Source organism: Dipodomys spectabilis, unplaced genomic scaffold (genome assembly GCF_019054845.1).
Source record: "Dipodomys spectabilis isolate Male_0828 unplaced genomic scaffold, ASM1905484v1 ptg000053l, whole genome shotgun sequence".
Lineage (NCBI taxonomy): Eukaryota > Metazoa > Chordata > Mammalia > Rodentia > Heteromyidae > Dipodomys > Dipodomys spectabilis.
Window position 1 is genome coordinate 2437565 of NW_024870730.1, and position 27326 is coordinate 2464890.

General features: G+C 34.6%; 1 protein-coding gene across 2 annotated transcripts in view; it reads right to left on the reverse strand.

Annotated features, from left to right (window-relative positions):
- The window catches only part of Grik2 (glutamate ionotropic receptor kainate type subunit 2), a 564289-nt gene that overhangs the window by 351098 nt on the left and 185865 nt on the right, over window positions 1–27326 (reverse strand). For both annotated transcript variants that reach the window (XM_042679550.1, XM_042679551.1), the window contains exons 2-3: window positions 9271–9438; window positions 4321–4578 (exon numbers count right to left, since the gene is read on the reverse strand). In XM_042679550.1, coding sequence (XP_042535484.1) covers window positions 4321–4578; window positions 9271–9438 — 426 coding nt within the window. The remainder of the gene's footprint in view (window positions 1–4320; window positions 4579–9270; window positions 9439–27326) is intronic.

Sequence of the window (27326 nt, forward strand, 5' to 3'; positions counted from 1 at the left end):
AATAATTATTTCTGTAGTCATCTCTTACCTTCTACTTCTTTCAAGGTTGTTCAAGTAACTTAGAACACTCAACTTCAATTGAAAGTGTTATGAAGTCAAAGAGGTAACAAATGATCAGTTGCAAATAAATTTAGCTCATTAAGAATAAGTTAATGTCTAGGCTATGGTAAATAACACTGCAATAAACATGGTTGTGATGATGGTCTTACTATCTATTACTTTGTAATCTCCTGGGTAAATGCCTAGTAGTGAAAGCAGTGAGTCAGAGGGTAGGTATATGGATAATTTTTTGAGAGACCTACATACTGCTTTACAGAATGGTTGAATGTTTACATTCCTATCAACAGTGTATTAGAGCTCACTTTTGGCCATATCCTCACCAGCATTTGTTCACTTTCTTGAAAATGACCATTCTTACTGGGGTGAAGTAGAATTTCAATGTTGTTTTAATTTGCATTTTCTTTATGGACAGAGATATTGAGCATTTACTCATATGTGTATTGGCCACTTTTATGTCTTCTAATAAGAAAAATCTTTTAACTTACTGGCCCATTAATTAATTAGCCCTTTAATTAATTTATGTAGTAGTCAAAAATCTTCTCCCATTCAGTATGCTGTCTTTTAGCTTGTTGACTATGTCCTTGCCATGCAGAAACTTTTGTTTGGTGTAGTCCCATTTATCAAGTCTTCTTTGATTCGCTGTGATTCTACAGTTTTACTCAAAAAATTATTATCTATGCCCAAGAGGTCTAATGTTTCCCTTACTCTTTCCTCTAATAGTTTCAGGTTTTCAGGTTTTCAGATCTTACATTGGGGTCTCTGATACATTTTGAATTGATGCTGGTGCAAGGTGACGCATAAGGATCTATTTTCAGTTTTCTGCATATGGGTGTCCATTTTTCATAACCAAGGCATTGAATCATCCCAGATGTGCCTCAATGGACAAATGGATCAAGAAAATATAGTATATATACACAATGAATTTTACTCATCCACCAGAAAGAATGACATTGTACCATTTGTAAAGAAATGACATGGAAAAATTATGTTAAATGAAGTAAGTAGGCCCAGAGAGACAGAGCATGTATGCTTTCTTCATATGTGGAAGCATGACTTAGCTTATAAACTTACAAGGAAATGCTTTGGGTGTATGCAAGTGTATACAAATGTATTAACTGAAATGCAATAGATTTGTGAAAAAATTCAAATACTGTAGTTCCCTACAAAGGTAAAATCAAAGTTCAGTAAATTACAACCTCAGGTATTGGATACTTAAAAAAGGTGCATGGGGCCAAGGAGAAATGGGTAGACAAATGTAAAAATGAAGAAGAGGAGAACGCAGTCAAGAATCCAATGTACATTCTACAAAATTAAGAAGAGTCAGGGAAGGGGTGTGTAGAGGAGGGGTGGGTAAGAATACTGGAAGAGGTACAATTGATCAAGATGTATTATATTCAAAAACGACTTTGTTAAATGGCAGTACCTTTGTATAACTACATAATAATAATAATTAAGTCTCAAAAACAAAAGCAAAAATCAAGTACCCTTTATTGTAAATTAGAAATTTAACAAGGACAGGGCTTTACTTCTGTACTGGCATATAAGCATATGTATAATCCCTGGCAATTCAGAAGGTGTCCATTTGATATGTGTTGACTTAAATGTTACTTTTTTTTTGGGGGGGGAGGTCCGGTTGTGGGGCCTGAACTCTGGGCTTGGGCGCTGTCCCTCAGCTCTTCAGCTCAAGGCTAGCACTCTACAACTTGAGCCACAGTGCCACTTCTGGCTTTTTTCTTTTTGCTTATGTGGTGCTGAGGAATCGAACCCAGGGCCTCAGGCATGCAAGGCAAGTGCTCTACCACTGAGCTACCTTCCCATCCCCTTAAATGTTACATATTATTGACCATTAATAAACATTGTTTTGCTTCCAGAGGATTTTAAGACATATATTATGCAAACAAATTTCACAATTTGAATTGAACAAGATTTAAATAATTAATGACCTTTAAAATATCCAAGTATGTATGTGATGTTAAAAATAAGGGAATGACAAATTTTCTTTTAAATAATAATTTCACTATTTTAATTCTTTAGTCTTAGATCAATAACCCGCTAAGATTGTCTAACTAGAAATACCTATAAATGTTAGGCTATTTCAGTTGATCTTGGTCACAGAAATGTTTACAATATAATTTGTAGCAACCAGACATTAATTGCATATACAACTTTACCAAATCAAGGTTTGACCTGTTCAGAAGCCCCATTATTTATTTGTTTACTCATTCGTCTCATATGACTAAGATAAGTATGGCACACAGAGAGACAATAGTGAAGATAAATGATATATGCATACACATTTTGAACTTTTGCTTATTTTGTTCTTAGCGTGAAGAGTTACATGAATGCAAAATATCACACATACCTGTATGAATTACAGTTGTGCATATCGAGTTGTAAGATATTTGAATGATGTTGAGATAGCACAAAGTAGTGCTTCACTTTTGGCTTCACAATGAATGTATCAATTTTCTATACTTCTGTGACCAGCCACCCACAAGTATTCAGTAAGTAGACCAATTCATAAAGGAGAATGCTTGGATCATTATACGTGATGCAGACCTGACAAGGCATTCATCCCTAGCCTCCCATTCAAACCAAATTATAGAACTTTACCAATGACCAAAAGATGATTTGGGAAAAAGCATAATATAATTCACTAATATCTCTTTTGAGTTAAAAGACAAAAATTGTTGAGAACTCTAAGTAGTAAACATCATCATAAACAATTAATGTTTTTCAAAAAGAAATAATCTTTTAAAAAGATTATTCTACTAATTTGGATTTAGGCTAGCTATCTCAATTAAAGTTTAAAAATATTTTCACCTTTTTATTAAACTTACAATTTCCTATTCCCTAAGAAGTATTCTGTTGTTGTTGTTGGTGGTGGTGGTGGTGGTGGTGGTCGTGGGGCTTGAACTCTGGGCCTGGGCACTATCCCCCAACCCTTCAGCTCAAGGTGAGCACTCTACCACTTGAGCCATAGTGCCACTTCTGGTTTTCTGGTGGTTAATTGGAGATAAGAGTCTCATGGACTTTCCTGCCCCAGCTGCCTTTGAACTGTGATCCTTAGATCTCAGGCTTTTGAGTAGCTAAAATTACAGGTGAGAGCTACCAATGCCTGGCTAGGAAGAATTCTTTTCCACTGGTTTGCAGTGATCAATTATACTAGCAAATGCAAAAAAAATTTTACACTGAATTTTGTACTTCGCAATCATACAGAGTGTATATACACAAAGGAATGTAGATGTTCCTGTCATGCTTGGAGATAATTTAAATTCTAATGAATTTCAATCCTGATGTAAATTTGAAAGCTTAGTGAAATGTTTTAAATAAAAATTTTAACATCTTAATTTGAAGATCACTACTTAGACTACGTAAATCATTGTTGAATGGTCTATGGCCATACCATCCTGAATGCACTCATCTCATCTAAAATATCCTTGAATGAAATCACATGTCACTTTATATTTACAAGGGTAGTTCCTTTACCAATATAACTATCAACAATACTTTAAGGTTAAATTTTACTGTTTATTTTCTTCTACATCTCTGAGATTTGTTTTTCATTAATTCAAGGTAACCATCCATATACAAAAAACATAATGTAATTAAAATAAGAAAGCAAAGACAACAATGAAAATATTCTTTTATGACACTGAAATAAAGACTATATCAATAAATTTTATTTTCTAAATCTTAGTGTCCACACTAAAGTGGTTATAGAACTCTTGAATACTTCAATGAGTATTAAGTTGTTCCATACTGGAAAAAAATATTTAAAATATCAACATGCCTTACAGCTGTAAATTTCATTACTTTGCATATATATTACATTTAAGATAGAAAAAATTGTTAAGGTAAAAATGTGAATTTTCTTAACGAGTTTCATTGACAACCAACCTTGAGGTTTTGCTGTAAGAAATGGCCCTTCACCTAGTATATAAATACTTTGGGTGAATATTTCAATATCATATTTCATCTATTTTTATTGTTTATTCAATTTATAGTTCAAGCTAGTTGATATTTCACCAAAAAGAAGAATATACTTCACAAATACAGAAAAAGTCTGTGAGTTAGCTGGTATTTTACTTGGACGTGTTAAATTACGGTTGGCATTCATATCCTTTTAAGTTAATTTAAAAAGAAGCAAACAAAAAGTCCCACTAACCCCAAGGACAGAACCAGAGTCAGAATCCGGAATGAGTTCTACAGAACGATACAAATTTAAAACATAACCCAAAAGCTACTGATTTTTCTTACCAGTGCTGTCATCATACACAACGGTGACGGTTTTCCACTTGAAAAACTGCACCAAGTCTAAAATGGCACGGCTGAGTGAAGAGAAGTCTGGGTAGAGACTGACATAGAAGGAATCTTTGTTATCCGACACTTGGTGCTTCCAGCGGGTCTGGATGTGGGGAACCCCCAGAGCATTGCAGATCGACTGCACTGCATTGGCTGAGGAGCTGTGCGAAGGCCCAAAGATGGCAGCCACCCCGAGAGACAGCTGATCACAGGCTGAAGAGGAGAGAAGTCTGTTAATAAGATGGGCAGGAGCCAGTGTGCCCACTCTTACCACGTTATTATTAAAGGTCAAGATATCAGCCTTGTAAAATATTTGTCTTTAATATACTCACATTCCATTAATTTTAATCTACCTTTGGCCATTTTCATTTGGTTATAAGAGGGTTAATTCAGCCAAATGTCAGCAATTCAAAGCTAAATAATGCCATATATAATGTCAAGGAAGGGAAAGAAAGGACAAAAATAAAAAGAAAAATATTCTTTTTGGTGTGAGTCCTTTAGTGTGGCTTAAACTCAGGGCCTGTGTGCTGTCCCCATGTTTTTGTGCTCAAAGCTAATGTTCCACAACTTGAGCCACAACTCTCCTTCCAGCTTTTGTGGTAGTTAATGGGAGGTAAGAGTCTCATAGACTTTCATGCCTGGGCAGGCTTTGAACTGCTATACTCAGATCTCAGACTCCTGAATAGCTGGAATTACAGGCATGAACCACCAGCATCCAGTTCAAAAGGAATATTATTTTAACTGCAGATGAGGCAGATATATTTACTTCAGAACATAATAGTTTCTTATTATGAATGTAGAAAAATAGTATCATTAACCACATTCACTGATCATCCTTTATGATCTCAATTCGTGTGTGCATATACAAGTGTGTGTGTGTGTGTGTGTGTGTGTGCATGCACAATGTGTGTGTGTGTGAATGCGCAAGTGTGTGTATGAGACTACTCAGGCTTGAACTCAAGGCTTCACAGTCTCGGCTTTTTTGCTCAACACTGGTGTTCTACCATTTGAGTCATACCGTTATTGCTTAAAATTTTCAAATACTTAATTTAAGACATAAATAGTCAGACAGATGGATAGACAGACAGACAGACAGACAGACAGGCAGACAGACAGACAGACAGACAGACAGACAGACAGACAGACAGACAGACAGACAGACAGATAGATAGATAGATAGATAGATAGATAGATAGATAGATAGATAGATAGATGACACATCAAGTTATGGGAACATACTATATTGAGTAGGAAGAGCAACAAAATTATTAGATAAATATTCAATACAAAATTATTAGGTAAGTATATAATTATCTTTAAATACTTCATTGTTTTGTTATACACCTTCTATATTATCCAAAATATGTTTTTAGGGTCAACATTTAGTCACAGAAAAATTTGCCTCAATAAAAAATAATTGTAGTAATTATAAGAAACAAACTACAGGGCATTCAGATTAAAACACACATATCAGTAACTGCAACTCTATTAGGTACACTGAACCAGATGGTGATTTTGTGCCTAGAAAGTGAATCATTTTTGAAAATATGAAAATTATCTTTAAGTATCGAAAGACTTAGTTTGGGAAATGTCTTGTTTAATTTTCAAAAGGAGAATTAAGATAAATGGATAGAAGTTTCTCATGAATTTTGACTCAATTCAAGGTTGTAAAAATTTTAAGGGAAAGTAAAAAATATCCAAAAATGAAATAGTTTATAGCCAATTGGAAATGGCTCTTTAGAGACAGTAACTGCAAATATTTAAACAGAACCAACTTTGGTTACAGGCATAAATTAGATATTAAAGCTCAATTCTTCCAAAGTATAAAATCAAACATTCTGAGAAAAAAATGTTTTCTGCATAAAATATGGTATAATGAATGAGTTATTTTTAAACAAAGAGACACTAAACCAAAATGACCTAAATAAATTGATTCTGAATCTATAGATTATTTCTAAATGATTACTGGCATTCTCAATCACTAGAAAGGAGTTTGAAAATGTTCACTCTACATAGGATTTTTACTTTACATACATTCAGAACAAATGATCTTTCTAACTTAGAATTTTAACAAATTACAATAAGATAAGTTAAAAAGAATTATACTTGACAAAAGTATATTTTAACTAACAGAAGTATCTTTGGTTTTCTGTATTTTCCCTTTTGAGACACAGTCTAGGTGCTCAGATAAACCTCAAACCCACTTCCTCTTGCCTCAGCCTCTGAAGTAGTTGGGATTATAGAGAGGTAGCACAATGATCTGCTTAATGCACAAGTCAAATAATAACTCAAGTTCTAGTATGTCAATTTTTCCATTAATTGAGCAAATCAGTTTTACCTATTAAAGGTGTAAGAGAAAAAACTGAAAAAAATCTTACATTTGATTTCTAATTGTTTTTATTTTACTTTTGATGAACTCAGGGGTTTGAACTCAGAATCTTGTGATCTTATATTTTTAATTCAATATAATAATTAAAATTAGTTGTATACTTTGAAAATGGATTTTCCCCTTACATTGTATTTCCAACATATCACTCTATTAATTGTTTCTGCATTCTATAAGGTATAATAGCTCAACAAACAAGATCCAAATTGCATTCAACATTATAATAATATCCTTTAAAAAGGTACTCAGACACTTTTATTAGCTTTTCCTAGCTTCAGGCCAATGTCAATGGATATGTTTTATTTCCAGTGGGTTTTTAATGGATGACAAATTTTTTAGAACACTTTGGAAATAAGATGAATTTATCACCTTTTAAGTTTGTTAAAGTATTCTTGGCATAGTATTCTGTATTTTTATGCTACGCCTTTGAAATCTTGATAAAGAAATCTATTAATATTTTATCCATATTGTACTCACATCATTATGAATGCTTTCATTAGAGGCAGAGCGTCTTGTTCCTAATGAAAATAGTCATGAACTATGCCACTAATCAAAGGCACTTGTCTTGCAATTAATGACTTACTTTGAACTTGTCATGACAAATGTAGCATTTTATGATAAACTTTAACCTTTTTCTCCTATCAGCTCTCTAAGCCTCTCATCACCCTCTCATGGTTCTGAAATGTGAAAATATATTTGTATTCATAAAGATATGAATTCAAAAGGCAGGCAGAAGAGAGCTTTGATAAACACAAGTTAGCAGCTGGGGGAAAAGAAGGTTCCTTTCATCTTGAGCAACACTATTCCTTATCACCTGCTATTAATATTAATAATCTTAGCAGAAATATTCACCAACTCAGAATTTCAAATAATTATGCACATTTTTATTAGTGCAAGGTACTAGTAAAACAATATTATCATTACCTAAAGGCAAACATTGATTAGAAGTATGAGGTGCCAGCCAGGCCCTGGTTTCTCACTACTACTCAGGAATCCTAGCTAAGGAATATCAGAAAAGGAGGATTGTGGTTCAAAGCCAGCCTGAGTTAAATAGTCCACAAGACTCCTTCTACAAATAACCAGAAAGAAAACCTGGGCTAGAAGAATGTTTCTAGTGGTGGAACACTACCTGAGAAAGCAAATGGAGCAACTGAAATGGTCTGAATTGGTCTAGAATTGGCAGAGAGACAGAGACAGAGAGAGAGAGAGAGAGAAAGAGAGAGCTAGAGAGAGAGAGAGAGAGAGATTTGAAATAACAGGTACAGTCCTTTAAGAAAACCTAAGTTATTAAAGTTCGTATCTACACATGATTGCTAAGTATGCAAAAGACAATAGTATATTAGAAATACAAGACTAAATAGAAATACCTCTCAACTGCATTTATTACTATGACTCTTCATTAGTTAAAATGCCTTAAACTGGTTTAATTCTTGCTGATGTCTTTCTTCATATATAAATACTCTTCACACATAAATATTAAATACTCCAATTTGTATTCTATTAAATATTAAATTTGTATTCTAGAAATACTTTCTATTTTTTTTTTCACTTAAGATTTTGCAGTGCTGGGGTATCATCAGGACCTACTGCAGACATTCTACTACTTGAGCCATCTTTAGGCTTTTGGGGGTTTATTGTTTTCCATATAGGGTCTTGAATTTATCCCTAGATTGAATCAACAGGCTTGGATTGCATTCCTTCTACTTATGTTTCCTACATTGCTGTGAAGACAGGTATGTGCCACTGTACCCAGCTTCTATTGGGTGAGATAGAGTTTCTTGAACTTTTTGCATGAGCTGTCCCCAAACTTTGACCTACCTAATCTCAGCTTCTTAAGGAATTAGGATTGATGCCAGATACTGGTGGCTCACGCCTGTAACCGTAGTTACTCAGGAGGCTTAGATTGGAGGATCGTGGTTCAAAACTAGTCTCAACAGTGAGAATCTTATTTCCAAGTAGCCAACAGAAAACCAGAAATAGTGCTGTGGCTCAAAGTGGTAGAGAGCTATCCTTGAACAAAAGAGCTCAGGGACAGTGTCCAGGCTCCAAGTTCAAGCCTCAAGACTGACGGAAAGAAATAAAGAGGGGAAAAAAGAGATAATTACAATTATGGATGTGAGGTCTGAATCTGCTGGACTGATCATTTGAAGCCACAAAACTTTCTAAGTAGTCAATAAATACAGTAAGTCTATAATGGGATTAGTGTTGATCATGAAAATCAAAATTTAAGAATGGCAAGATTCACTGAAGTTATTTTATTTTAGTGGTCTTATAAAATTATAGTCTAATAACAAGACAGAAGAATCAATAGCAGAAAAACAAGTGGACAATATTAGATTTAACTGTATTTATAAGTAGATTTTTTGACAGTTATATCATTTTACCTTCCTTGAATAAAACTTAGGTACATATTTAAAGGAACTCTTCACATGCAATTATTCTTAACAAAGTACTGAGTACATGATCAAATAAAGAACTCTCTTCAGAAAAGCTGGGAATCCCAAATATCTACCAATTACCTTTCTTGGATGCTTCAAAACTGTCATAGAGGTTTATCTTCTGGGTATCATAAGTTAGGGTGGTATTGGGCAACAAGGTTCTGTTTCTGTTGATGGTATTCACGGCAAATCGGAAAGCCAGTTCCTCTGCTCCCATGGGGCCAGATTCCACATATTCAAAAATACCTCCTAGCAAAACAAGAGAGAATAATGACACAGCTCTTACAACACAGAGATCATGTCAGATCATTTATGGATTTCGTGTCTGGTGTATTTGTGTGTGTGTGTGTGTGTGTGTGTGTATGTATGTATGTTCTCTATTTAGTGGATGAGTTTTGTGCTTACTTTTCTTTGAACTTTAGGATACAGTTCTTTAGATAAATGAAAACTAACCAAACTACCTTAGTCTTTCTGCCAAAATTTAATATGACTTAAATGTGATTTTCTCTTTTGTCTTTAATAACGACATAGTTTAGGGCATAAGCATGTATGGATGTTGTCTTAAGTAAGGAAAATGATTCCCCCAAGTTTTGCACATAATCCCAGAGTTATAAATTATCTATGATGACACCAAGTCTAAAGCTTAGCATGGGGGGAAAAAAACAGAATTAAATTTGTTTTCATTAACTCAGAAGTCAGAATTCGTTGGCCCATTTTTTATGAGATTTCTTTTGTTAATATTCTAAAATAATTGCAAAGCAAACTTACGGAAAAAGAGAACTAAGTAGTACTTCTCCCTTTATTTTACTCCTAAGTCCCTTTCAGGATACACTTGATATAAATGATGTGTACTTTTCCAAAAACAATTCATCTCTCTTAATTAATAACATTGTAGCATGCAATTTGGGCCATAAAACATAGCATATAATTGAAAACAAGTTCCTTCAATTTGCTACATTATTCCAGCTGTGTTTCTGCCTAGTTACCTCCTTCTATACCCCTTCCTCCTCCCTGGAATCATTGGTCTCTCTTCAGATGGGAGACAACTGAAATTTCTGTAAGACAGACTTTCTCTTGGCTTGTTGAATAGAAGGAAAGGGGAAATACCTAATGCGAGACTAAAATGAAGGGCATTTTTCTTTGTCCCTTTTAAATTTTATTCCATAAAATTCCATTGAATAAGACAAGTAGGTATTTTGATTCATGGATGTCAATTGACCACACTTCAAGCAAACCACCTATCCATATATAATAAACATAACAACTCCTCTAACTCAAAGAGCTGTAACTCCAAAGAGATTGTGGGTGTATGGAAATTTATATCATGGAAGCATAAGAATGTCTATTTGATCCCATATTGATTTTAACCAATGAATAAAATAAGCTTTAAAATGAAACTTCACTATCAATAAGTATCATAAAATAGGAGAGTTGAGAAATGAGAATACTAAATCTCAGAGTTCGAAGGCATTTTTTATGATAAGAAAGACAACATATGTATTTGAAATGAGAAAAAACTAACAGGAAGGAAATTTTAAGAGTTGGCAAGACCCAAAGCCTGGGAAATAGGCTAAGTACTAGGAGAAAGACACTTCATTCACTGAAGTAAGAGGAAACTACCTGTAATTTGCAGGTAGGAGATGAGTAAGAAATTGAGGGAAATGTGTTTTATATGCTTTCTTTATAGAGCAGAAAATGAAATCACAATGATGACTCTGGAAAAATGAATCAGCTAGCTTTATTCTAAAAGGATTTTTTTATTTTAAAAATGCTATTAAAAATTAAATAGCCAAGCACTTTTCTGCCTGTTTATGAATTTGCAAAACAATAAATGTTTACATAATTAGAAGAGGCCTTTTCTCTTTACACAACTTGAAAAACTAGTGATACTCATTTTATGCTATATATCTCCTCTGAAAGTCTGTAGACTTACTCAATTTATGCTTAAGTGTCATAAGCATGTGTTCATTGGAAAGAGAATTGGTACCTTATAGAGTTCCTATAATTGGTGGGCAAAATACTAAGCTGAGTTATAAAAATACAGGAACTACAGGACAGCAGCATTTTAGAAATCAGTAATTTTGTAGTCATTCTAGCACCAATATTCATTCAGTTTCACATTTTTAAATGTTTTATTTTTTAATTGTCAAGGTGAGATATAGAGGGGTTACAGTTACATAAGTAAGGTAATAAGTACATTTCTTGACAAATTTGTTACCTCTTTTCTCATTTTTCTCCTACTTTCTCTCCTCTGACCCACCCACTCCCAAGTTGTCCAGATCATTTCCAACATATTGTCTTCTGTATATCGCTGTTGCATTGGTGTCTACCTTGTCCTTTCTCTCACCATTCTGTTGTTCCCCTTCCCTTCCCTAATTCAAACAAATGTATATACAATACCAGGGTACCAAAATCAAATACAATGACAGCAGGGGATATACCATAGAGGGAAGAACATACAAAAGAAACAAAAAAATCACACAGTATATTAAAAACAACAACGAAGTAAAACCTCTTGTGTCCATGTCTTGGAGTTCATTTTGCTTAACATCATCTTACATGGTATACATCATCTTACATATGTATACAGCTATGTCATTATTCTGCTCATGTGCTAAGTTTACCCTAGATGTATGCTAATTATTGTAAATAAGGGAAACAAATCATAGGACCTATGTTTCTTTGGGACTGGCTTACTTCAGTTAGGTTTTCAAATGCTATATTTTCTGTGGACTTACAAATATATTACTTGTTCCTCATACTTAAGATTGGATTTTTCAGCTTCAGAACCATTATCTAATATTCTCAGTCTTTGAGCTATATTTTTATTTGGTTGGTTTCTTCTAACTTAACAAGGATTTACCCATCTTCTTTTATACTATCCCCTATCTCACGCAATAAAATGCCTACAGTTCTTTATTCCAATTTTGTATTAAAATTTAGAGAACTTCCTGGACTATGGCATGTTTGTTGAAGAAAGAAAACAAATAAGAATTTTTTTAAGCATAGTTCTACCTCAGTTTTGGAGATGTAGAGACAACCGATGTTGAAAGTTTTCTCGTCTTAGCCTCTGACTCGAAAAAGAACAACATTACTTGCCTTGAAATGAAAGATTTATTAGTCAACTCTGAAACCTAGCCAATGCCTTTCTCTTACAGATCAATTTTAACTACCAGTACGGATTGTGTGACTCATAAACCTGTGATGGATGTTCACATCTAACCTCTGATACTGTGCAAACTGATCCTATCTTACAGTGGGTACAATCACTGCATTACAGTCTTTCAATTTAATAAAGGGCCTGATGTTCTGAATGACAAATTACCTATTGTTCTTCCAGAAGGTATGCTGGAATTCTCAGTCAGTTGGTTGTTTTTTTTTTTTTTTTTACTGAACTTAATTTGCTTCTATACACAAAGGTGACCCCCTTGTTTGTAATTTTGTGCAAATCATTATCCAAAGAATACTAATCATTAAGCTTCTTGGGAAGTATTGCCATTTTCACGATGTTAATCTTTCCAATCCAGGAGCATGGGAGGTTTTGCCATTTTTTAAGTTCTGTGTTGATTTCCTTTTTCAAGATTTTTAAGTTTTCATCATAGAGGTCCTTCACTTCTTTAGTTAAGTTAATTCCTAGGTATTTTATTTTTTGTGGGGCTATTACAAATGGAGTTGCTTTCCTAATTTCAGCCACACTTTTCTCATTGTTGGCATACAGAAAAGCCATTGATTTTTGGGGGTTAATTTTATAACCTGCTACTTTGCCAAAGTTTTGAATCAGCTTGAGTAATTTGGGAGTGGAGTCTATGGGATTCTTTAAATACAAGATCATGTCATCTGCAAAGAGGGAGAGTTTTATTTCTTCTTTCCCTATTTGGATCCCCTTTATGTCTGCATCTTGTCTTATTGCTGTAGCTAGGCATTCTAATACTAGATTGAAGAGAAGTGGAGAGAGTGGGCATCCTTGTCTTGTTCCTGAGTTAAGAGGAAATGGCTTTAGTTTTTCACCATTGAGTATAATGCTGGCTGTAGGTTTGTCATATACAGCCTTTATTGTATTGAGGAATGTTCCATGGATTCCTAATTTTTCCAAAACCTTCATCATAAAGGGGTGTTGGATCTTGTCGAATGCTTTTTCTGCGTCTATTGAGATAACCATGTGGTTCTTATTCTTGCTCCTGTTGATGTGATGAATAATATTAATTGATTTGCGTATATTGAACCAGCTTTGCATCCCTGAAATGAATCCTGTTTGATCGTGGTGTATGATTTTTTGGATGAATTGTTGAAGTCGATTGGCCAAAATTTTGTTGAGAAGTTTCGCATCAATGTTCATCAAAGAAATGGGTCTATAGTTCTCTTTCTTTGATGAGTCCCTGCCTGGTTTTGGGATGAGGGTTATGATGGCTTCATAGAATGTGTTCGGTAGTGAGCTTTCTCTTTCAATTTCATTGAAGAGTTGGAGGAGAATTGGTGTGAGCTCTGCTTTGAAGGCCTTGTAAAATTCCGCTGTAAAACCATCTGGTCCTGGACTTTTCTTAGCTGGGAGGTCTCTTATTGCTGTTTCTATTTCAATGCTTGATATGGGCCTGTTAAGATAGTTTACCTCATCTTGGTTTAGTTTTGGCATGTCAATATTTGCTAGGAAGAGGTCCATTTCTGTCAAGTTCTCAAACTTATTAGCATAAAGTTTTGAGAAGTATTCCCTTATAATGTTCTGAATCTTGCTTGTTTCCGTGGTGATGTTTCCATTCTCATCTCTGAGTTTATTAATTTGGGTGTGTTCTCTTCTTTTTCTGATAAGATTTGCTAAGGGTCTGTCAATTTTGTTAAGTTTTTCGAAGAACCAACTCTTTGTTTTGTTGATTCTTTCTATAGTTTTTTTGGATTCTAATTCATTTAATTCTGATTTAATTTTGATTATTTCTTTCCGTCTACTGGATTGGGGTTTATCTTGCTGCTCTTTTTCAAGGAGGTTTAGATGTGTCATTAAATTGTTAGTTTCAGATCTCTCCAATTTGTTGATGTAGGAGCTCAGAGCTATAAACTTGCCTCTGAGTACTGCCTTTGCTGTGTCCCAGAGGAGCTGGTATTTTGTGTGTTCATTTTTGTTGAATAGCATGAACATTTGAATTTCCTTTCTAATCTCTTCCATGACCCACTCATGATTCAGCAGTGTGTTGTAATACAATGACACCAGTCATTTTTTAAATGTTTGTGATATTAGATATTTTTTTTACTCCTTTAGATATAATAGTTATACCAGAAAATATATTTGTTCATAGGATATCCATACTGAAGTGCTCATGTATAAAGAATACCATAATAACAAAATTGGGAAAATGTCAACAGTGTGTCATCAAAGCTAATGAGTATATGAGTATTTGTTACACAATACTTAAACTTTTCTCTGGATACTCAGAATGTCTTTCCTCTCTTCTAGGAAGTACAAATGGGCCTCCAGGAACGAACCTATTACCTGATTGCTGTAGTGCTTTAGCCCTCCAGATAACTCCAAGTTCCCTTAGGTATTAATCAGTCCTTTGCTTTCCTAAAGGTTATAATTGTTCTGACCGGCATGTACTCAAACCCAGTTCACACAATATCTTCTTGCAGAATTTGAAAAAATACTTCATCTTCTAACTGTATTTCTTTTAGTCAGGTCAAAAATTCCAAATCTTCCATTGTGTATATATACTGTGGTGGTGGGGGAGGGGGGTAGAGGGTGGAGAGGCGAAGAGATGGGAAGGGGAAACAAAGGAGGAGGCAACAATGCTTGATAAGAAATGTACTCACTATCTTGCCCATGTAATTGTAACCCCTCTGTATATTTCCACAATAATAAAAAAATTCCAAATCTTTTGGTTGTCATATAACTATTCTTACCCTTCTTTTCTTCCTAGCTTATTTTTTAAAACACTCCATGTGATAATCCAAGTGGTCCTAGCATACAAATTATAATGGGACTGTGAGCTCCTTAATTATACATAAAAATGAATAGTAGTTTTTGTTTTAGAGTACAAAATTCATCTTAAGTATGCTGTTGAAAAAGATTAAGATTGCTAAGTACTATCTTAATTTCCATTTATTTAAAAAAATTCCATGTACCACTGATTAGTAGAATTTAGTAAGAGTTGATCTAATTTTCTAATTAAGTCTATTCAGATTCTTATTCTAACATCCATTTTTAGTTTAAAATATGGCAAGCTGGGTGTCGATGGCTCATGTCTGTAATCTTAGCTTCTCAGGAGGCTGAGATCTGCCAGCCCGGGCAGGAAAGTCCAGAAGTGGCACTGTAGCTCAAGCAGTAGAGAGTTCATCTTGAGCTGAAGAACTGAGGGACAGTGCCCAAGCCCAGAGTTCAAGCCCCACAACTGACCAAAAAGAAAAAAAAAAAGAAAAAAAGAAAAAAATCATGGCAAATTGTTAAATCTACAAGCCAATATGAAATGCTTTCTATTTCCTACATTTTTAGGTCATCCATAGTTTTGCCTCTATTTCCAAATCAGTAATAAAAGTCATGAGCCACAATGAGTTATTGTCAAAGCCATAGGTCATAAATTTATAAATATTCTAATTGAAGACTATAGTCGAACTAGCTGATGACCTGCTCTTTTATTCCACCTGATAATTTATAGGCTTCTACCATTTCTACAGCAGTCACTGTAAACCTTTTCAAGTGCATGGCTAAGTTAGAATGCACCATCTACCAACTTATAAATAATGTGTCTCTGTGGGATTTTTCATAGATTCCAACTCCCATATGACTTCTGTCAATTATTTCTCCTGATTGCAACCAGTTTGCATTTCTAAAATGTGCCTCTAGCCTGAGTGGATTCTACTCTCTAAAATGTTTCAGTGCCTGCCTAATCATTAAGCATTAAGCCTTATCTTCATTTTCCTACTCCTTTCTTACCGTGTTCATCAAGAAATTTATTTTATTTACACTTTCCATCTTCAATAGATAGATAGATAGGTAGATAGATAGATAGATAGATAGATAGATAGATTTTTATGTAGTTCACTGGTTTATTTATTTATATGGAGAGGGATTTCATTGTTACAACTTCACATGTTTGACCTATATTCAGTGAATTCCACCCTTTCCATCATACTTTCTGACACTTCTCCCTAAAAAGTAGTATCCCTGATAGGTTTCTTGTTCCATTTTCATAGTTGCAAGCAATTTATTTACACAGTGTTCAACCTCCCCTATCCTCCCAAGCAGCATACTGACTTCCACTATTCCCCACCAACCCTCAATCTAATTCTCTTTCCCTACTCCCTGTTGATCATCAGTTTCTCTGTGCTGCTCATACACATACTTGCATTGTATTACAAAGTTATTCACTTTCTTTCTTTTTCTATTCTCCCATCTCCTCTTTTTGAGAAGTCTTTTACTTGTATTTTTGTTCCATGTTTAATCATAAAATGGATATATACATAATTATGCACACATCTATGTATGTTTTACATTTTAAGTCTAAATGTAATTGTGATATTTAAATTGTCCAAATTATTGAGCCCAGAAATTACCTTTTTCTCTATGAGCCACAAGGTATTTTAACTCATTTCTCAAGCAACCTGCTTCTGTGGACCTATTTTGTTCTGCTTTAACAACACTTTGAAGCAGGTCCAGCATCTTGAGTATCTTGCCTAAGGTCAGTTCCACACTCAGCAAGGGGTGGACACAGTATTAAAACACAAGAGACCTCAAGCCAAACTTTATCTTTTAATCACCATACTGAACTGCTTCCTGCAGGGCAATCTTTTAAGTCTTCAACCTGAACTTTGGTTGTTTTCTCAATACTTTTCCTCTTTCTAAATGGTACATTTCTAAAAGCAAGAATAAGGAGTTTGGGAGGTTTTCAACATAAAGAGATAATAAATGTCTCCAGAAATAAATATATTTCATGTGACTTATTCATTATGAATGCATGCATGTATTAAAATTTCCACAATATCCCATTAACATAGACAACAATTATGTTTTTATATGTCAATTAAAAAGATAAAAGAATAGCTGGGTGCTGGTGGCTCATGCCTGTAATCCTAACTACTTAGGAGGCTGAAATCTGAGGATCACGGTTCAAAGCCAGCTTGGGCAGGAATGTCTGTGATACTCTCATCTCCATTAAACCACCAGAAAACCAGAAGTAGTGCTGGCTCAAATGGTAGAGTGCTAATTTTGAGCTGAAGAGCTGAAGAACAGTGCCTCAGCCCAGAGTTCAAACCCTATGACTGACGAAAAGAAAAGAAAGAAACAAGTATTGGGTGGGCCGGGGGGGGGGGGGGGGGGGAAGGGGGGAGGATGGGAAGGGATGGGAAAGGGAAACAAAGGAGGAGGCTACAATGCTTGATAAGAAATGTACTCATTATCTTGCCCATGTAATTGTAACCCTTCTGTACAAATAAAAATAAATAAATAAATAAAAAAGAGTGTATATAATTTTAGTTTCCTAAAAGAAATTCTTATTGTTTTCCTTCTACATGAAATATGACTCTAATATTCTGAAAAGGAGTTTGCAGTTGGTGACATCTTAGATTTCTAGGTCCATGCAGGTAATAAAACATATGCACACTTGGACTCTAATGATTGACATGTTATGAAGACAGATCTTGTGACAGTGACTCACAAAGTGACTAGTGGAGGTGACTAGTGTGAAAGACTTTTCTAGAAAAGAAGTGGTGATAGATCTTCAGTTCACACATGAACATTCATGATGCTATTAATAGGAGAAACCTCCTGCATTCACTCCTTGCTTTTGATTTTCTTGAGCCAAGAAGCAATACATATTTCTAGTATAATAAAAGAGCTAACTCCAGTAATTCCACCTAGATTTTGGGTGCCAGTGACCTCAAAAATGAATAAAAACTTGAAAGTATGTAAAAGTGCATACAAATTAGCACCTTGATCAATATTTTAGGGGAAATAAAGTTATGAAAATATGTGACCAATAATTCCACAAGAAGAGAATCCCATGTGCCCAGCTCCTCCTCTACTTCCTCCTCCTCTTCTTCTTTCTCTTCCTTTTCTCCTCCTCCTTTTCTTTCTCCTCCTCCTCTTCTTCTTCCCAATCCCAGGGAGACCTTGTGGACAGTGCCAAAAATAGCCCCAACACCAGCAACTAGAAAAAAGACCCAGAATCTGTCTTCCTCAGCATTCTGGTGAGGGATCTGGTGTACCCATCAGGAGGGAAAAAAACCAAGGGCAACCTTGTCTTCAAAAGGCTCCTTCCCACAATGGATTGGGTGCTAGGAGGACCACAGTCCAATCTAGCAGCTCTTCCCTGCCCTGTGTCTCAGACATGAGTAAAACTGTACAGTGTAAAGTTACAAAGTATGTTTAATGGTTGCAGATTGGAAATAAAGTATGTCCTATGAGCAATGAAAAAAATTTATCTGAGAAATGTATTAGACTGTGTATGGTTTAACACTCCTTCAGTGTAGGGAATATTGAGGGTACTCTTGTATACTTCTATTGTATTTTCTTCAACTCAAGCTTGTACTAGGGATTTCAGAAAGGGAAATTTCTTCAACAGCCTAGCATAAAGTATGAGGGGAAAGGTGGTATACAAAGTGAAATCAAGTGGAGGAAATAATGTAATGCTGACATTAAACAGGCATTGGTTGTTCATGGGTATGTGAATGTGATTTCTTATTTTAAAAAATAAATAAGCTTTTAACTTTAATACTGCCTACTGTTTTCAACATGTTTTTCATTAGTGAATGGAAAATAGGTGCTGACTTTTCTTTCTACAAGGACCCTTAAAATTCTAGGGGAAGCTTCAGAGTAACATATTCAAGTCATATTAATTTTGAAGTAAATATACTACACACTGAGAGGAAAATTGAAAAATGGCTACTTAAACGTTAGCAATTTTAGACATAAAAGGAAGGCATACTGATGAGAAAGGCAGATGCTTGAATAACATCAAGAGAGAAATAGAAGTGATCAAGCAGAGATAACAGGGAGGGAGCTACAAGAACAATCACCTTATAGACAATAAATATGACATCAACTATTTGAGGGACAAGAGCACGCACATTAATTGTACTGATTTTTAAAAAAAGATCACATAAATGGAAACAAAAAGCAAACCTGTGATTGAAGAAGCAAGCCCTTTCTTCTAATCTCTATTTTCTCTTTTGTAAATCAAACATAATTTTCATTATATATTTTTCAGTCTGTATCAAAACACACAGACATACACACTCACTACACATGTCTTGAAAAGCAAACTGTGTTTCTATAATCAGGATTTTAAGGTGTGTTTTCTTTAAAATTCACTTACTAATGAGAATTGCCATTCTAGAAACACTTTAGCATTTGCTCTGTGTTGAATCCACCAGCTTTTGACTGTCTACCACACAGTAAGTACTTGATAAATATTTCTCACATTAACATAATTGCTTTAAGATAAAGAATAAAGGAATCAGTGTATAGCAAGTAATTATGGTGAATAAACAAACTCCTACTGGCAAGAAAGGCAAGATGTATTATATAAAGATTTATACAAATAATCCTAAATTTATACATGTTCAAATATGTTTGTGACAGAAACATTTTTATTACTAAAGTAAGCTAGATACAATCTAAGTGTATTTATCCTGAGGATTGGCGCTAGAAAAAAAAACTGCAAACCACCAGAAGAATGAAAATATTAGGGCAGATGTACATTTGCTGAAATGGAAATCATTCATAATGTATTGCTAAAAGAGTAAAGGTAATATTGCACAATAATTTAAGATGGGGTCCTGAAATTAATTATTTACAACCCATTGTAATCTTCTGCCTAGTGTTATGAGGTGAGTCATCTGTTTTGTTCCTTATATGCTATGCTATTCATATCATCAAGAACCAACTTTGTAGGATTACTAAGAGGATGAAATGAGAGAATGAGTTGAAATTCTTAGAATATCATACTCCAATACTGGAACCATTTGTTTTACTTGTACAAAACAATGACTTTGAAAGTTAAACAAAAAGATCATCTGGTTTTAGAAAATGACTTAGACCAACCATTGCTTAACTCTTGCCCAACCATAGTACTTTCCAATATTTCTTTAATCTGTGTAAATGACTTGGCTGAAATTTTCTTCCCAGCTATTTGGAGTCACAATCAAATTATAGCTTAAATTAGAAATCAATTGTGAGTGGAATGAGAAAAAAAAGAAATTAAAAGATATTTAGAAATCGATGCAAAACAAGTATATGAGAAGTAATTTTAAAATACTCTTTTCTAATGTCTTCTTTTTGCAGCTAAGTCAATGAAGGAAAGATAACTGACAATTATTTTATTTTTAATTTAAATTTTATTGTAAAGATGTGCAGAAGGGTTACAGTTACATAAGTCACAATTCTGAGACAGGAATCCTGATATGATAAAAAGAGTTTGCAAAAAATCAGAAACTAATGGGCCCTACCTGCTTTTAAGGATTAGTTCAATATATTTCCCCTTTTGAGGAAACAAATTAAAAAGTAATAATTATATAATTAATTTGTCCCCCCATAGCTTTTGCTGCTTAGGCCAAAATTTATCAAGTGCATGCTCAAGTGCATGCAGACTCCAGGCTGAAGAACTACTGCTTAGATGTCTTGTTAGTCTGAGGTTACTCTAATATTATTAATTACTTCACATTGAGACTTTCCATAGCCTCTATAATGCTTATAATACTATGTAAATCACAATAAAAATAACCTATTTGATTCCACAAATGGCAAGCAGCACAGTGTGAGAACAATGAAATGTAACTCCTCTTTCTACCTCTGCTAAGTTAAAGAATTTCACTGTATTTGCTATCAGTGCCCTGCATCTTGTATATACATTTTTCTAAATTGGGGAGGAGAAGGGAAATAAGAAAATACTGAAATAAGGATACAGGATGACCCATTGTAACAATAATATGTACAAGACACTATGTTGAAAATGAACTTTATAACTTGTGGGGGAGGCAGGGGAGTTGGGGAGATGGAAGGGGAAGAGATGGTAGGGGAAAAACAAGGAGGAAGTAACAATGCTCGACAGGAAATGCACTCATTACCTTACTCATGCAAGTAACCCCTCTATACCCTATTTTTACAATAAAAAAAAATAAAAAAAGAATGACAAATCTCAGCAACGTTTTCAAATATTGCTATTTGCATAGAGCCACCGATCAGAAGAATGACTCTTAGTGCTTGACAATTCAAAAAATCAACTCTCATTCATTGTTTCATTTATCGTAACAGATGTTCTGATCATCATTCCCAGGTCACATGGAGAGTGTACATGTTTATATAATTAACAAGAGAGGAGAGGTTAAAACATTGTGTCTCATCTAATACTGCCACAAGTACTCGATCCAACACTTCACACAAGGGAACTGCATGAGAGTAAATGCAAGTACTATAAATACACATAAGCCACTACTGAAACCTTTTTAACTCAGCCTTCAGAAATGGATTCCTCCCAGTAGCCACATGAGACCAGACCAGTGAATCTCCTCATCTGCCTGCCGTGACCTAGTTGAAGGCAGCCTAAAGGCTCACACAGACTCTTGGCTACATTTATCAGGATGTCATTCATGCATATTTAACATTTGTCAGAGGATAATAGATATACCATATTCTTAATTCAACTGAAAGCATTATTTTTTGTTGATGCACATACTTATTAGTGACAGAGAAAACAAGACACAAGGCACAGTCTACAGAAAAGCTGAGAGGTTTTCTTTATGGACAGGACAAAGATCCTGAGAAAATGGTATAAATGTGAACAGATCTTTTATTTTTATTTTTTCACTAAAGCAGGAAAAGATTTTCTCAGCCAGCCTTGTATGTATATGGGCAGCAACTTACCCACCTTAATTCCTCTGGTATTCATTGTTAAATTTTTATGAATATGAATGCTAGTAACAATAAATCATGTTTATATGTTTTATACTATGCATATGTGAATTTACCAAAAGAAAGTTAAAAGCCAATGGGTTGTGTTTCTACTTATGACTTTTCCAGTCACAAATTGCCTTTGAAGCAAGTCAATTAAGTATTCAAGACCTCAGTTTACCTCTTTGTGGACAGAACAGCATGACATACTCTGTTCCATCCATTTTCATCAACTTAACTCTAGTACCTAGCAAAACACTTAACCCATAGGTACTCAGTGAACACTGATGGAAATAAAAGAGGGAAAAATTCAATAGATCAGTAACTGAAGGCGCTTATAAGACCCTTGCTGGTCTTTGACATTTTGTAGTTAATTTTCATGACAAGTAAAACTGGGAAGGTGAAATCCTATTTCTGAGGAAACTGTGTTTTCTGAAATATGTAATAATATCGAGAAAGTAATATTACAACACCACAAGCTAAATCCCCCGTCAGTCCAGTGTGAATCATGTACCTGTCTGGAAGAGACAAAGTTAATATAATGATTTAGCCTAGTCATTCAATGAGAGCTCAGTAATACAAAGTTGGAGAGCTCATCCATGATCAAATTTCCACTACTGGTGACTTAATTAACCATTGACCTTGTACTGAACAGCAGAAATCATAACTATGGATTTTATTAGCCTATACTGTCTTTCCTTCCTGTTAGTGCTATATCCACCAGAAAATTGTTATCTCGTTCCAGAATAGAAATCTGACTCTACTGTATAGTAACAGGGCACATATGTGAAATAGAATCTAATCTTTTACTTCCACCCTCTGAAATTTTTATGCTAATGAGTCAGTCTCTACAAAATCATTCTTCATGCTTTCTCTTCAAGTTTAGTAAAAGTTTAGTAAAAAATAATACTGATATGAGCCTACACAAAACTAAGCACAGATTTCTGGTGACCTTGTAATTACATAACAACTGAACATCTGCATAAAAAGTTAAGTGTTGGAATTAGAAGGTTATAACAATCATATCTAACTTCTAGCAATATGAAGCGCAATTATTTAAAACTTTTTCAGGTTCTTTTAGATATTTTCTTTTTTTATAAGTTTTTTATTGTGAAAATACTGTGCAGAGGGGTTATAGTTACATGAACAAGGTACTGAGTACATTTCTTTTTTTTTGGGGGGGGGGGGGTCCAGTCGTGGGGCCTGAACTCTGGGCCTGGGCTCTGTCCCTCAGCTCTTCGGCTCAAGGCTAGCGCTCTACCACTTGAGCCACAGCGCCACTTCTGGCTTTTTTCTTTTTGCTTATGTGGTGCTGAGGAATCCAATCCAGGGCCTCAGGCATGCAAGGCAAGCGCTCTACCACTGAGCCACCTTCCCAGCCCCCTGAGTACATTTCTTATCAAGCATTTTTGCCTCCTCCTTTGTTTCCTTAATAGTGTTGCAAAGAAAGAGAAAGGAGAAAAAGAGGTAGTATGGAAAGGAAAAGTAATTCAAGAACTGATCATGATTTAAAAGCACTTGGTAATTAACACACCCTAAGCCAGCAGATTTGTCAAGGGGAGAGGAAAGCAATGGTACTGCTCAACATTTGACTAAGAAATAAGAGGCTTACTCAGAAAAATTAAAAGACTTGTTTAAGATTATACACTAAAAGTGACAGACTAAGGACTCAAATTTGGAATATTCTGCATGAAATCACCAAATTTCTCCATTTCATATCAGCCATAATATACACATTTGCTGAAATAACACCAGAAAATAGAAACCAATTTTCAAAACAAGAACAGTGACGATCTGTGTCTCTTAGATGCTCTTGTGCAATCTCCTTTTTCTGTATATCAGCCAAAAGTGAGGAACAGAAAGCAATGAGGTTGTGTCATCCAGTAATTTTATAAGATTCCAAAAAATCATTAGAAATTATGAGTTCTTCTCATTTTATTTTTTGTACATTTTTATTGTAAAAATGTTGTACAGAGAGGTTACAGTTACATGAGCAAGGTAATGAATACATTTCTTATTGAACATTGTTGCCTCCTCCTTTGTTTGCCCCTACCCTCCCTTCCCTCCCACCTCCACAACTACACAACCCCTCTTTTCCCCCACCAAAGGTGAAAAGTTTTTTTTCAACATAGTGACCCATTGCTGCAATGGGCCAACCTGTATCCTTATTTAAGCATTTTGGTTTTTTTTTCCCTTCCGCCTGAATTAATGTATATACAAGATGCAGGGTACCGACAGCAAATACAGTGAAAGTAGGGGTTATACTGTGGAGGAATAACATACAAAGCAAAAAAAAAAAATCACATGGTACATTATAAATATGTTAGAAACAATAGCAAGAAAAAAAAGATATTTGTGTCCCTAAGGTTCATTTTGCTTAACATCATCATATATGGTCATATGTACATAGCTTTTGGCCTTTTCTGCTTCTCCTACGCATGTACTAGGTATTGCAAATAAGGGAAACCATGAAGAGGAAATAAGACTGGCCAATAGACACAGAAAAATTGCTCAACCTCTCTAGCCGTAAAAGAAATGCAAATCAAAACAACATTGAGATTCCACCTCACCCTAGTTAGAATGGCTATAATCAAGAATCTTAATTACAACAGATGCTGAAGGGGATGTGGCCAGAAGGAAACCCTACTGCATCGCTGGTGGGAGTGTAAACTTGTTCAACCGCTTTGGAAAGCAGTATGGAGATTCTTCAAAAGACTTCACATAGAGCTCCCCTATGATTCAGCAATCCCACTTTTGGGCATTTACCCAAATGATCACAAACAAGGCCACACTAAGGCTACCAGCACGACTATATTTATCACAACATTATTTACATAGCTAATTTATGGAACCAACCCAAATTCCCCTCAGTAGATGAGTGGATCAAAAAAATGTGCCTCCATTAGAAGGAATGGCATTGCCCATTTGTCAGGAAATGGAAAGACTTGGAAAAAATTATATGAATTGAAGTAAGCCAGGCCCAAAGAAACATAGGTCAACAAAGAGAAGGCAACAATGCTTGGTAAGAAATGTACTCTTTATCTCGCCCACGTAATTGTAACCCCTCTGTATGGTATTCTCACAATTTTAAAAAAAGACATTATGTTGAAAATGAACTTTACAACTTTGGGGAGGGGAGAGCGGGGAGGAGTGAGGAGTTGGGGAGGTGGGGAGGGAAGGGATGGTAGGGGGAAAACAAAGGAGGAGGTAACAATGCTGGATAGGAAATGTACTCATTACCTTACTCATGTAACTGTAACCCCTCTGTATGTACCTTTACAATAAAAATATATATTAAAAATTAAAAAGAAACATAGGTCCCATGGTTTCTCTTCCCATTTTAATATGTACTTTTTGTTGTTGCTCATGGTTCTAAGACTATGTTCATTTTCATGGTTTCCACTCCACACATTTAGACATATTTTTGTCCTGGAAAGAAAAACTACTTGGTACTATTTCTTTAATGTTAAATGTTATCATAGAAAAACAGATAATATATCTTGTTTAGCAATGAAGTAAAAATGTTCATTGTAAAACAGATCATTACATATTTAAATGAACTATTAGCATTTAAGGCTCATTATGTGCATAATTAACCAATCTTATCTACTAACACCCTTCAAACAGCATAGGATATAATCTTCAGTTCTGAAATTCCCCTTTGGCTATTGATTACAATGAACAAAATGAGTGTTACAAATTTTGGAAAAATGTCTCTTCTTAAATATTTACTTCTGCTAAATTCCACCACTAATTTAAAGCTGTGCTGTTTATCAGTTACACATTGACTGTCTTGTTCTTCATTTCTGTTACCATGTCATGAATATTAGGTTAGAAGATCTAAGGTTATGGCTCTGTTGCACAATGCCTAGTGAGTGTGAGAACCTGAATTCCAACTCCAATATCAACGAAGAAAAAAACGGAAAGGAAGAAATAGAAAGAAATGAAAGAAGGAAGAAGAAAAGATGAAAAGAAGAACGTTAAGGCTTGGCAGCTCAAGCCTATAATTTTAGCTAATTGGAGGTAGAGATTCTTAGGGAATTGATGTTCAAGGCTTACTTGGCAAAAGTTTGAAATATTCTCTCAGTCACTGTCATGTACCAGCCATCCTAGCTACAAGGAAAGCACAAATAGAGGGGAAATTATCTAAGGAGGCCCAGGCATAAAGCAAGATCCTTTCTCAAAAATAACTAATACAAAAAGTTTTGTGGATTACTCAAGTGGTAAAGTAGCTACCTATAAGAGAGAGATCCTAAAGTCCAACTAGCAATAATGCCAAGAAATTGACAAACAGGAAACACTTTATTGTTTATTACCAATGGAAGCCAATGTTATCTGTAAAATAATTCCATATATGTGGATCTATTACCATCATATAATTGCATATTACATTAAGCTTTTATTTTGAAATACTTAATTTTGGAATAGAGAAATGTTAAACAGGTTTTAAATGATATTAACCTTTTAATGAGAAACAAGGGAGCTAATCTGCATTTTAATTTTCTTGAAATGATTTGTAACTAACCTTTTCTTCTCCTAACAAAGATAAATTCTCCAAAGATTTCAATTTCAATTTTAGTAAATCACTAATGTTACTACACATTTTCAGAATGCTGTACAAATTTTTTAGCTTCTATAAGTTGTGTGGCAGCAATTACTATACTATTTGATATTTACATTTTTATGGCATACTATCTGACTCCTCACCACTAAAATTCACTTTGAATAAAAAAAACTCCAATTTTAAAACTTAAAAAGTGCATACCCACAGTTCTTTTTTCTTATTCTTAGCAATTATAAAAGTAATTATGAAGAAGATTGCTGGTCAAATGTGCAAAATTCCTGGTTGCTAAAGCCCCAGCTCATAGCCTCTGCTTTAATGAAATATGTCATACAATGCATAGTTCTCTAATATCATTTAACCTATAAATTGGGCTTCTGACCCCTTTCATCAGTCAAACAGAGAATACAAAGAATAGAATTCATTATAAATTCATGGAGCTTCTAAAACATGAAGAGATACTGGTTATAATTCATTCATGAGTTATTTTCAGTTTATGAAAGAAGATTTTGCCAAAAGACACAGTAAAAGCAAAAGCGCATTAAATCATAAAATTAGACTTTGCTGAGCATAGACTTTTAAGTTTCCCCACAGTTTCAGCAGTCAATCTCATTCCTAATATTAAAAAGGTCTTCCTCATCATGGAGGTATCAGTATAACAACCCAAACTCCTTGTTATCAAACTTGTGGTTATACTCATCTTCTTTT